This window comes from Myotis davidii, unplaced genomic scaffold, assembly GCF_000327345.1.
Source record: "Myotis davidii unplaced genomic scaffold, ASM32734v1 scaffold233, whole genome shotgun sequence".
Classification (NCBI taxonomy): Eukaryota; Metazoa; Chordata; class Mammalia; order Chiroptera; family Vespertilionidae; genus Myotis; species Myotis davidii.
The window spans coordinates 2,929,884-2,943,891 of NW_006285917.1; the positions used below are offsets into that span (position 1 = coordinate 2,929,884).

At 40.9% G+C, this 14,008-nt stretch overlaps 1 protein-coding gene across 6 annotated transcripts in view; it reads right to left on the reverse strand.

Moving 5' to 3' along the window:
* Positions 1-14,008, reverse strand: part of SLC4A8 (solute carrier family 4, sodium bicarbonate cotransporter, member 8) — a 118,536-nt gene that overhangs the window by 63,906 nt on the left and 40,622 nt on the right. For all 6 annotated transcript variants that reach the window (XM_015559629.1, XM_015559625.1, XM_006757068.1 and 3 more), the window contains exon 2: positions 7,402-7,483. Coding sequence is in view for 3 of the 6 variants with exons in the window: in XM_015559625.1 (XP_015415111.1) it covers positions 7,402-7,476 (75 nt within the window). In the remaining 3 variants the exon portion in view is untranslated. The remainder of the gene's footprint in view (positions 1-7,401; positions 7,484-14,008) is intronic.

Genomic DNA, 14,008 nt, shown 5'->3' on the forward strand with positions numbered 1-14,008 from the left:
TGCTGGGCCTGCAGGGGAGGGTCTCATTCTACATAGAGAGAGATGCCCCCCCCCCTTCCTTGACTTCTTCCTTCAGGACCTGTACTTCCTAATGTTTGAGGCTCTTCTCCAGACCCTCTTAGCAGGGGGTTCATGGGGGAGATGGCCTCTGGTACATCTCCTTTCTCCTGCCTTCTTCTTTCTACCACCTTTCCCACCCTGCTTTAGACTTGATTGTCGATCTCTGTCACATCCAGTGATTGTTTTGGTTTCTGTTCCTTTTCTAACTGCCCAAGGAACTCAGAACCCCGATACTGGTTCCCTTTCACTATCTTTTTGTGGGGTAGACGGAAGGGGATGAAATTGTGGGGGGAAGGTAAGAGGCACATCAATAAAGAGGAAACCATCAAGCTGAAAAAAAAATCCTATACATGCTCACATCAAATAAATGTTCAGGGGGAGGGTATCTAGAGATGCTCACCTTCTGCACCTTAGCAACTGAGTGGCTTGGTTTTGACTCTGTCTTCTCCTCATGACGTTGGCTGCTGCACCCACCATCACCTCCCACTCTTTCTTCTACCTAAACCAACCACTATTCCATAAATGTGCCAATGCTTTCTGGACACTGACGTGGCTTGCTCCTTCAAGGTTCGTTGCAATAACCTTCCCTCTTGGTGTTATTTCTGATCTCCTTGATCAGATATGACTCCTCCTTCCTCTAAATCCCCAGAGTCCCTGGCTAGCATTCTCTAGTGTACTCATTTTATGCCTTGCATTAAAGTATATCCTCTGTCAGTGTTATCTCCCACTATTCAATTGCAAGCTCCTCAAGGTCCCAGGTCAGAACTTCTACTTCTTGGAGTCCCTCACATAACAAAATACACAGTGTCTTATATATGGTCATCCCTCCACATATTCAGAAAATGGAATATATCCTAAGTGCCTCCACTAGGGGCATAAACCCCTAGAATCTCCTCAGGAGAACCTAAGAAGGCCTCTAATTTGAAGCAGAACACAAAAGGAATGAGTAACTAAAGTGAACATATTTGTGGTGATGAAATACTCACCAGGGCATGAGAGGATTGAGAAAATCTTAGCCCACCTAATAACTAAAAGCTTACTTGAGGAAGACTTCCTAGATAATGGGACTTTATGGAAAGAGTTACCAACTCCTCATTGTCTTCTCTCCCCAGCAATGGCATTTCCTAAGATTGTGCTCAACTTCTACTTTAGGGATTCCTTGATAGTGCTCTCCACTTCCAAGTGGTGTTAAAGTGCCTGGGGGTGCTGCTCTAACACCCCTTTCTTTATTTCTCCCTCCTTTTCTTTGTCCTCCCCTGTCTCTCAATTTCCAAAGTGATAAAGCAAAATAAAAAAGTAACAGTGGTGATTAGATGAGAAGATGATCAGAGATTTGTTAGAGTGTTGAGAGGCAGGCAGGATAATAAAATATTTAGTGTCTGGAAGAATCGCACCTATTACACATTAACTGCCTCAGGACACTCCTGTTGACTTGGGCACACCTCAGGACATTTTTGACAGGCAGATTTCAACACATAATGTTGTTATCTTGAAACTTCAATGAAACAGAAATATAGATCCCGAAGAGGTCATTTGCTAAGATGTGGGATTCTGGACCTTTGATATAATCAGTGAAAACTATAAACCATGAAAACAACTAAATTAACTACCACTTTAATAAAATACCATCTGTTAATAATGTTTGACTATAGTATTTAATTAGGTCCCTATAGTACACTGCTCAGGTCAACCCAGGCTGGCGTTACCTAATTGTACCAGGTCCTATCCCAAGGGCTGGGGATACAGCAGTGAACAGCACAAAATCCTTGTCTTCAAAACACAATTCTAGTGGGGGAAGACAGACATCATAAAAACATATTATTTCAAATACTGGTAATTTTTATGAATAAAATACAATAAAGTGCTAGAATATCTATGGTAGGGGATAGGATGGAGAAGGGAGACTTAGCTAAGATGATTAGAAGAGACATTCAGTGATGAGAAGGAGAGGTCATGAGAAGACCCCGGAGAAGAGCATTCCAGGAAGAGGGAAGATCAAGTACACAGGCTCTCCAATGGCAATGTGTGCAGCTAGTTTCAAGGGAAAAGGACAGCCAGTAGGACTAGAGCAAGGTGAAAGAGGAAAGGAGAGGAGGGGGGAAAGTTAGAGACAGACAGGCACAGACATGAAGAACCTGTGGGCCAAGAAAAGCATATTTAGATCCTAGAGCAATGATGGCGAACCTTTTGAGCTGGGCGTGTCAGCATTTTGAAAAAACCTAACTTAACTCTGGTGCCGTGTCACATATAGAAATTTTTTGATATTTGCAACCATAGTAAAACAAAGACTTATATTTTTGATATTTATTTTATATATTTAAATGCCATTTAACAAAGAAAAATCAACCAAAAAAATGAGTTCACGTGTCACCTCTGACACACGTGTCATAGGTTCGCCATCACTGTCCTAGAGAATCACTTCAACCACCCCCTAAAATGGTGACCTAAGTGTTGTAAAACCAGGTGTGTGCAGGTGAAGAACAGTCTGAGGGTGACTTTCAGTCCTTCAACAGAGCCACCCCAACCATATGCTTCCTCTTCTGAGCAAATCCCCCAGGTTACTGGCCAGGTTAGGGCCTCTACTTCTTAAGCACACTCCAAATATTTCTGCTGGGCTCGTGCTGGTATAATGCTAGTATTATTTAATTTTAACTACATTCTAAAGAGAAAGTGAGAACACAATAATTAGGTATTAGAATCCATATTATTAGACTCATTTTCTTGGTTAATTTATTCACTGACACTATTAAAGTAAAACAAGGAAGTTGGACCAAATGACTTCTCAGGTCTTGTCCAAATGATGGCTAGTCCAGGTTCTAAAGTTAAGACCTAGGAAAGGCTTGGGCTAAGTCTCTCTTTGGAGAATTCACAATGGTTCCATTGTTCTCACTATCTTTACTTATTGCTGCAAAAGCGATTATAAAAGAACCTCAGTAAATGTTTGTTGAATAAATAATGTATGGTTTTGCTTGATATTTAAATTCCTTCTAGGCAAGTCTGTAGCATAACAGGCAAGACATCCTACTGATGCCTTTGAGGGCTCTGTGGGAAGTAAGGTAAAGCTTAAATCTTTAAGAAGACTCCTCCTTCTGTAAGAAGTTCTTTTAGTCTAACGAGCTCTCACAAACATTGGCCAACCACAGTGCCTGCCTTCTTAAAACACCAGCGAGACAAGTGTTAATGAAAACAAGCCCCAGCAGAGGTCAGAACTAAGTAAGTCCAAGTATCTATCAGAAAATTAGGCATCAGCTTCTACACTGGAACTCTGAAGCAGAAACTTGGATTTTCTGAATGAAATCAGCAGAAAAGAAGACTAACAAATGGACACTAGGAAATGAATATAGCACTAGTAAAATCCAGTCCTAACTGGATTTTGGCATTGTGATGACTTCACTAAACTAATCCTGTGGTCACTTTGCTGGCCATTCAACCCTCTCCTACCCTCACAATCTTCATCCCTTCCATCTACCAATCAACTCACCAAAATTCTACCTTCTTCCCATCCAATTCTCCATTCTTTCCTCCAGTATTACTACTCTTCAGAGGCTATCTGTATGCAAATACAAGTGTTAATTTAGTAAAAACTTATAGAAAAGATGTAACAGTGTATATATTTTTAAAATAAGTATGTATACACTCCCAGCTGGCATAGCTCAGTGGCTGAGCTTTGACATATGAACCAGGAGGTCACGGTTCGATTCCCAATCAGGGCACATGCCCAGGTTGCAGTCTCGATCCCCAGTGTAGGGTGTGCAGGAGGCAGCCGATCAATTATTCTCTCTCATCATTGATGTTTCTATCTCTCTCCCTCTCCCTTCCTCTCTGAAATCAAATTTTAATATATTTTAAAAAAATGTTCAAGATTTTACTAACTGTTTTTCTCTCGATTCCCAATCAGGGCACATGCCCAGGTTGCAGTCTCGATCCCCAGTGTAGGGTGTGCAGGAGGCAGCCGATCAATTATTCTCTCTCATCATTGATGTTTCTATCTCTCTCCCTCTCCCTTCCTCTCTGAAATCAAATTTTAAAAGTATGTATACAAATGCAGAGAACAATCCTTAGTGAACTGGGACTGAATCTTGTGGAGCAAGACAGAAACCACAGGTGAGACCCACCCTCCAGATGGAGGCTGTATTAACATTCCATACATGCTGTTTACCAAGAGTGCAGACAGAACTTATTAGCACATACAAAAGGTGTTCCATTGCTCTGGGCTACAGGTTGACTCAAAGTCAATAACCACAGGGGGGAATCTAACATGTGGAGCAGATGCAAGTCTTTTCTTTTTCTTTTAACTTACAAATATGAGCAAATGGCTCTTACACATTTGTTAAAAACTTATTAGAAGGCACTAAACTTACTCTAGGATTCATAAATCTAGTCGTTAATCAGGAATAATGATCTGCCAGAAAAAATGGAAAAATCCATTCTTCTAACTAAAGCAACTGCTCGTGTTCCTTTGAGACTGGGAGAGTCCACTGAAGCACATCATGGACTATTATTGCTCTTCATGAGTTTATCTTTGAAAATCTATCCTAATGTTTGCTTTTGACTCTTCAAAAACAATGCCATGGTTTAATGCACTATCTCCTACTGATGAAATTAACATACGCAAAAGGCCCACATTTACAAAGGTGTCTCACAATGTCCAGAGACTAAATCTCAGAGTAATTCTGAAAATGAGTGATGAAATGGTTTATGTCACGTGGGGTAGACATATGGAATAAAGGGGAAGGAAGACCAGGGATTTATCTGCAGCCACAAAACCTTGTATTATGGCATACATATCAAACCAAATATAATTTTATCCTACACCTTCAAAAGACGATGTCACTCTGAGTGCAGCCTCACTGAGTCCCAAAGCTGACCTCAGAGTGAGTCAGGGTAGAGCCCACAGCATGGCCAGCCCCACAGCAAATTCCTCTCCTCTCCAGAGCTGCTCTAGAACGACATCAGGCCTGAGAAGTAGGCAGCATTTGTCCTCCATTTGTCTAAAGTGCTTTTTAAAAATAGTGCTAAAATAAATAAGATTCTAGTTTTCAAAAAGGTCTATGTATAAACGACCATTTCCCAACACATTACTCTCTAGTAATGACACCATAGATTACTATTTTTTATGGCAAAATGGAGCATGCTTAAAGAATAGATGGTGACATCATAAGAAGCTGATGCTACTGCCAATTACTCAGCTGACCTCTGTGGGTGGAACACAGTCATCAGGATTCAAGAGAGTTTGCACAAGTTTATTATTCTACTCACAAGGAGACAAAGAGTGTTTATAAACAGTTATCTCCTTGATGAGGACAAAGGTCATGTGGGCCCAAACAACTAAACTGAGAACAACGTTGCCCCACGGGGCAATAAGAGCGTAGAGAAGCAATAGAATGATCTGGGCAGAAGGAGGGCTAATACATAAACATGTTTATAAAATGGAACAAAATGTTGAGGTTGGGTAGTTAATGCTGGATACTGTCCGCCCTTGCAGATGGTGTGATAGAGTGGAAAAGCCGACTTTCGTCCCATATCACCTGCCATCAGGCTAGATCAAGGATTTTCAACCGGTGTCACATCAGTGTGCTGCAAGAAATTTTTAAAACTTACAATATCTGACTATTTAGGCAGGGACACTGACCTCTTTTCCCTTAGATTGTCAAACTGAAAAGTGACAATGGCCCTGGCCAGGTGGCTCAGGTGGTTGGAGCATTGGCCCATACACCAGGTATGCAGGTTCAATCCCCAGCTGAGGCGCATACAGAGGCAGCCAATAGATATTGATATCTACCTCTCTCTCTCTCTCTCTCTCTCTCTCTCTCTCTCTCTCTCTCTCTCTCTCCCTCTCTTTCTTTCTCTCTATTTCTTTCTCTAAAATCAATAAAAAAACATATCCTTGGGTGAGGATAAAAACAAAATGAGGACAACACAATAGCTGTCTGGTGTGAATGAATCAAAATTATACTTTTGTGTGTGTGTGTGAGATTGGCAAAACAATATATTCATTTTTTGGTGTGCCACAGAATTTTAGTAATTAGTTTGTGTGCCATGAAGTGAAAAGGGTTGAAGATCATTGGACTAGATGACCTGAAGTAGGTATATAACCTACCTGGCCTTGTATTGAGAAGATAAAAAAGACAACTTGTTCAAAGATCCCAGTCAAATGTCTAATCCACAAGGGTCATTTAACAAATGTTAGCCTCCCACCCCCCACACCCTTTTCTTCTCCCACCTTCTCCCAATTGCTGAAACCACATTGGCTCTTCCATCTGGTTAAAATAGTTTGGAAAACTTGACCTTGATCTAGCCAAACCCACTGACCTCCACAGAGCCACCCACATAAGTTCTCATGGTAATAGATCCAGAGACTGAGTCAGCCTCTCTAGAGCTTTCACTCTCCTCATCCTAAGGACAAGTTTTCTTGGGGGATTGTACAACTTTAATGATGGGAAAAAAAAAAAAAAAACACATCACGAGAACAAACAGTACAGAGAGGATTTTCACATGCTGTCCCAGTCATTAGAAAGTTGCTGTATCGTAGCCTTCAACATTGAGAGGGTGCTGCAGAGAGTTCATGAAGACTTTTGAGCCAAATGTGGGTTCTCATTAAAGTTATACTAAACAGGAGCCTTTCTCTAATAAAACCAAGCATCACCACAAATCAGGAAACTAAGCCCCAGGGGAAAAAGGAAAACAGGACACCACACGGGGTCATGTGGGGAGCCGGGGCTGGGGCAGGGAGGAAGGAAGAAGAGCCTTAATAGGGTACACTAGAAACAGCAGGTCATTAACAATGCCCTTCCTGTCCACTTCAGTTGGATTTTTATGTAACTCTGTGCTGTGACTCCTAAAGAATATGTTATAGGTATGTATGTGTTTTCCCTTTTCTTGTTTAGATGAAAACACCAGGCAGAAATGGGTTTATTTAGAAGGAAAGAGCAAACATTATAAATGGGGTACAAACAGGATTTTATAGACAAACTGAGTTTTTAAAATTATTTGTAATTTTTCTTTTAAAAGTTTGCATGTATTTATATTTCTAAGCAGTTGTTAGGAATCAATAAACTGATCTGAGTACTTCACATTCTCATGGAATAGGTCATTTAATAATGTTTATATTGGACTTTACAGGGCTCAAAGCACTGTCTCACATGCTGTCTATTGGGTATTACTATCCTACTTTTATTTAACAGACAAGGAAGTTGAGGCTAAGGGAAATTAAGTGATCTCCCCCAAGGTCTGACCGCTCGTGAAAGTTAGGACTCAAACCCAGCCTCCTGATAACAGAGCTGTCCCTCCCACAGGCTGCCTCTCACTGTTTCCCCCACTACATGGAACAGCGGTTCTTACCTTCCAACTCTTCTTTCTCATAGTGAATGTTGAGAATTGTGCTGGTCCCACCCTGATCCACCACAGCTTCTTCATCTGGTCTCTGTGAAAACATAAATATGTAGTCATAGTAATACCCACACATTCATTCAAGCATTCAGTTAAGTACCATGTGTCAGACGCTTTATGCAACACTTGGAAGAGAAGCACAATGGTTTATATATTTTTTAAATTTGAACCTCACAATAACTTTGAGATACAAATATGGTAGCCATTCTCTTTCTTATTTTATAAAATAAACAGCCTGAGACTCAGAGAACATAAAATAATTATTGCGCAAGGTTACAAATGGGGTAAAAGGCAGAAGTAGGGCTGAGTCCAAGTCTTATGACTGCAGATCTCATGCCTTTTCATCTCTGCACCCCATCTTTATATCTGTATAATGGCATTTTGTAAGTGGTGTCAACCACATTATGTCATCTGGTGTAAACTGGTCAGTCTCCTTGACCTCTGCAGCATCTAAGCCTGTTTAATACTCTGTCCTTTAAATTTTCCATCCTGCTCCCTGCCCAAATCGTCCCTGTCTCATCCTAAGGCTTATCTTCTTCCTCTAAATATAATTCCCAAGGGAGCGCGGTCTACCTTTTGTTTCCCTCACTTGAGTATTGCAATTTCAACAGCACCCTGAGATGGTGTGGCCCAGTATTTGACAAACCAATGGGATGCCACACCTCAAGACTCAGGTGTCTAAAACCAAATTAATTTTCCTTCCAAAACTAGCAGCCTGTTTTCATTTACTTACTCCTTCCTATGGCACCATCATTTCTTAATCCACATTTGAAATTTCAAACATATTTAGTCATCTATTTCATATATATTGAGTATCACTTATATGCCTTCAGAGAAACAGTTCTCTTTTCTTATCAAGACCTCCTTGCAATTTCCCTCGAATTCACTCTCATCTCACATCCACTCTATCCCATACTCTCTAACACTTTTAGTCATACTGGACATTTTTTATCAGTTCTGGAACCATATTTCCTTTCTTCCCTGAGTGCTGCTCCTTCTAGAGCAGGGGTGGGCAAACTTTTTGACTCGAGGGCCACAATGGGTTCTTAAATTGGACTGGAGGCCCGGAACAAAAGCATGGATGGAGTGTTTGTGTGAACTAATATAAATTCAAAGTAAACATCATTACATAAAAGGGTACGGTCTTTTGTTTCAATAGTTTTATTCATTTCAAACGGGCCGGATTCGGCCCGCGGGCCGTGGTTTGCCCACGGCTGTTCTAGAGTAATCACCCTCTGCCTACTACCCCCACCTCCACTACCAACAACTAATACTTACTCATCATCCTATGGATCTCAATCTAAATGCATTTCCTTGGAAGCTTTTCCTGATTAACCCCCTTATAAACTAAGCTAGGTCCTCCCATTTTTATGTCCTCACTAGAGTCTGGTGCACGAAATTCATGCACTGGGGGGTGGAGGTCCCTCAGCCCAGCCTGTGCCCTCTCACAGTCCAGGATGCCTCAGGGGATGTCCACCTGCCAGCTTAGGCCCACTCCCACACATCCTCTTGCAGGCCAGGACCCCTTGCTCCTTACCCCTCGCCTGCTCACTGCTCCTTAGCCCTCAGCTCACTGCTCCTTAGCGCTGCTGTGGAGACAGGAGAGGCTCCCACCACCGCTACTGCGCTCACCAGCTGCTCTGACAGAGTGGCGTTCCCCCTGTGGGAGTGAACTGATCACCAGGGGGCAGCTCCTGCTTTGAGCATCTGCCCCCTGGTGGTCAGTGTGCATCACAGCAACTGGTCATTCTGGTCATTCTGCTGTAACAGTCACTTAGGCTTTTATTATATAGACTAGAGGCCCAGTGCACGGTTCGTGCACTGGTGGGGTCCCTCAGCCTGTTCTACAGGGATAGGGCCGAACCGGCTCTCCAACAACCCCCAAGGGGTCCCAAATTGTGAGAGGGTGGTTCTCGGGTGATGCACCCCAGAATCAGGCTCCCCCCCCAATATTATGTCACTTTCTCTCTGTATCTGTCTTGCTTCTTTCACCTCACTTTACCCTAAGTTTGATGACTTGTGAGCATTTAGCTACAAAATGCAATTATTTAGCAAACAGGATTTACTTAACCTGGAATCCAGTCTGCCTAGGGCAGGACCCTGCTCAATGTCAGGCTCCCACCCAGGCCCTTCTGCCCAGGCAGAGTCCTGCGGTGGCAGGATCCTCCTTCTTCCCACCTGAGCTACTCCTTCGCCTTCTTCCTTCCCTGGAGGTTGCCTGCTGGCGCTACTGTCCACCCAGAAGGAGGGAAGCCTCATCCAATTTCCCAACTGAGAGTGGTAGTGGGAAAATTTGCTGCCTCCACTGGAAATTGATATTAAACAGATAGGCCGGTACAGGGGCAGATGTTGGGGCCACAGCCAGTAGGTCTTGCACGTCTCATCATTTAGCTAATCAAGTCGAAAAGTTTCTGTAAGAGCCAAACCCACAACCTCTGCAATGGGCTAGAGGCGCGGTGGGGAACCAGACACAAAGTGGGGGGCCAATGGGCTAGAGGCCCGGTGGGGAACCAGACACAAAGTGGGGAGCCAATGGGCTAGAGGCCCGGTGCATGGATTCATGCACCAGTTGGGTCCCTCAGTCTGGTCTGCGGTGATTGGACTGAAATAGGCTCTCTGACATCGCCCAAGGGGTCCCAGATTGCGAGAGGTGGTTCTCAGGTGACATGCCCCTGAATCGGGCTCCCTCCTCTCTGGTTCTGGGTGCATCACCCAAGAACAGCAGCTGCCAAGTCACCACAGCTCAGCAGCTCCTGCATTGAGCATTTGCCCCCTGGTAGTCAGTGCATGTCATAGCTACCAGTCAGATGGTTGGTCGGACGGCTGCTTAGGCTTTTATATATATAGATCGCACACTGTACTTCTCCTTAGTAATGAAATGTCTCTGCTCCTTAAGGGAGAGACCATATCTGTCTTCCTTTCCACGGTTTCCCCAGCACTCTGAGGACTTTTCACATAGTGGGTGCTCAATACATCTTTGTTAAAAGAATGAATATAATGGTACCTACTTTATCAAGACCATACCCTGAATTATTTCAAAAAATATCTGAACCGATTTCCTTACTAGTCTATTTCCTTTACCAAACCTGCAGCTCCAGTCAGGCTTACTGATCCTACAGGCACCGGGCACATTCCCACCTTCATGCCTTTGCTCATACTGTCCAGTCACCTAACACTCCCCTTCCCCACCTCTCCAGCACAGCAAATCCTCACCATCCTTCCAGATCCTGCTCAAATTTCCAGTTTACTGTTCCAATTTTATTATTTTGTAGTTATCATCTATGCCCCCAAATAAGACAAGCCTGAATATAAAAGAATCCATTTTTCTAAAAAGAAGATTGAAAAAAGTTTTTGAGTCTAACTTAAATAAATAAACTTGTAGGAAAGTAGATGAAATACTCAAATGTCTACTTATAGTATTGTATTTATTTAGTTTTATAGACATATTTATAAAAACATATATTACTACTACTATGGAATAAGTTCCAAGATATAATATCAAGTTTAAAAAGTAAGGTGGAAAACTGTATAACTGTTGTCTAAGAAAGGGTTTTGAACCATAAGTATCTGCTTATACTTAAAATATATAAAGGAAGAATAAGCCATAAAAGATGTTTTTAAATAGTTACCTGTAGAAGGAGGGAGGGCATAGAGGATAGGAGACAAGGATAGAAACTAAAATTCTGTGAATATACCTTACTTTATATATATTTTACATAATTTTAAAACAAAATTAAGAATTTAAAAATCAATTCCCAGAAATCAAAAACAAAATGAAAACAAATACCAAATTGATGGCATAACTATTCTAAGAGAAATTATCCCAAATAACTTTAAACATAATAAATTGAACATCCTTAGTAGGATATACCCTAAAAACAAAAGGAATTGAAAAAGATCCTAAATTGCTTTTTAGTTACCATATTGTTGATTGTAGTGTTGGTGTTATCACTCTGAGACTGTTGTGTATTGTGAGATAAAACAAATAATTATGTGAACTTTTTCTGTCACTCTCAATGTGTCTGAGAACTGAAATTCTCAGCTGGGGTGCAAGGAGATACAGTTGTAAAATAGAAGTTAAGTAAAAACCAGTGCAATCCTGAATTTGAATTGGAAATATCAACAAAAATATATGCCATATTTTTATCTGTAAGTATTTTTTAATTGATAAATTTATATTTTCTGGCTCTGTCCACTCAAAAGCCCTAGGAAAAAAATGGTCAGCCACTAGCAATGAGTATCATTAGCATCTAGATTGTGGTCTCTTACAGTGCCATTTTCTACTAAAAGGCACTCAAAGACAACTAGGGTTGTGTCACATGGACTCAGTAGACAACTTAAAGAGGTCCCTTGCCAAAACTAGAACAATATTCCTGGCCGTGTGTCTCAGTGATTGAGCATCAGTCTATGAACCAGGGGGTGACGGTTTGATTCCCAGTCAGGGCAAATGCCTGGATTGTGGGTTTGATTGCCAGGCAGCCAATCAATGATTTTCTCTCATCATTGATGTTTCTATCTCTCTCCCTCTCCCTCTCTGAAATCAGTAAAAATATGTTTTTATAAAAGAGGACAAGTTGAATCAATAAGGGTAATAACTGCAACAAATATATGTATTTGATATGATATGTATATATGTAAAACCCACAAGTTCACAATGTCACTTTAAAAATGAACTAATTGGCCCTAGCCAGTTTGGCTCAGTGGATAGATCATCAGCTTGCAGATTGAAGGGTCGCAAGTCTGATTCTGGTCAAGGGCACATACCTCAATTGCAGGCTCAATCCTTCGCCCTGGTCGGGGTGTGTGTGGGAAGCAACTATTCAATGAGTCTCTCTCACATTTATGTTTCTCTCCCCCTCCCTTCCACTCTCTCTAAAAATGAATGGAAAAATATCCTCGGGTGAGGATTAACAACAAAAAATTGACTAATTTGTTAACATTGGAAGATATGCTAATAAGTTAACTGGTTGCCTTGAAAGCTGGTAAAAATTAATCTGTTTCCCTATATAAATTGTACCATAGAATAGATGAGAGAAGTTTCTTATTATTAAAAAAACTGGAAAAGGAGTATTAGAATTAGAACATTGCCATTTTGCAGTACAAATGGATTGCATTGATTTTCAACAGCCACTAACATCACAGAAACAGCCAGACATTATATGCCTCCTAATGGGAGACCTTATCACCATCCATGAGGCAATCTTACCAAATAAATTGTCCCTGAATCTGATCAAGCCTCTAAATTCAAATACCAATTTACTGAAAATACAGTGAATCAGAGCTCTACAGAAAAACTACACCATGGGAATACAATCAGCAAAATCCAGACAGTGAAAAACCATATAGGACAAATCCTCCCTTAGCCTCTTTTTAAAAATAAATAATTGCAAAAAGAGAAAGAGAGAGACAGAGGGAGAGAAAGGCAAAACCAACAGGTTAAAAGAGATAATGAACCAACCACAATGTGTGGACTTTACTTGAATCTTGATTCAAACAAACCAACTGAAATAAAATTTTTAGTTATTTTTTAAATATCTTCTTAAAGTCATGACTTTTGACCTAGTCGGTTTTGCTCAGAGGATAGAGCGTCAGCCTGTGAACTTAAGGGTCCCAGGTTTGATTCCCATCAAGGGCACATGCCTGGGTTGCAGGCTTGATCCCCAGTAGGGGGCGTGTAGGAGGCAGCTGATCAATGATTCTCTCTCATCATTGATGTTTCTATCTCTCTCTCCCTCTCCCTTCCTCTCTGAAATCAATATATTAATGTTATGACATCTGAGACAATTGGAAATTTGCATATTGACTAGATCTTTTATGATATTAAAAAAATTGTTGGTTTTCTCTTTAGGTGGTACTGTGCTTGTTTTTTAAAGAATCCTTATCTTTAATGACACCTACTGAAATATTTATAGATAACACTGAAAGATTACAGATATCCAAAATAATAAATTAACTTAGAAATATTACTTATTGTTACACTTTATAAACATTATTCAAAATCTTCAAATACATCTTTAACATCAATGTTCTCCTCATCCCCATTAGGTGCTTTTTTTGAGGCAATTTTCCAAGCATGTCTGTTTCACTTCCATCTAAGTTGTAAAGACTTTCATATAAAGTCCTATTTGAGGAATAACTTATAGATAGAAAAAACTTGCCTTTGTTTTAGACTTATTTGTTCATCTAGCTTATGATTAAGAGCATGAATTTCCTGATAGCAGGAGCCACATATTTTCGTCTTTATGTTCTCCCAGAGTCTAATACTGTAGCTTACCATTGTAAGTGGCTTTCACGCCTCTAAGTCCCAGGAGGGTACGTACTTATGCTCACTCCTGTGTACCTAGCACCTAGTAAAATGTCCAGTATGTGGTAAATATCCAATCAATTTTGATGAATAAATACTTATTAGTTTTCTGAACTCATTATTTAAGTCATATAACATATTTTCTCATAATAAATTTTCATGTTGGCTCCCCCACAGGTTTGTAATATCCAGAGGACAATTAATTAGTATGCTTAATACTGCCTACAGACACATGCCACAGCATAGAACACAGCA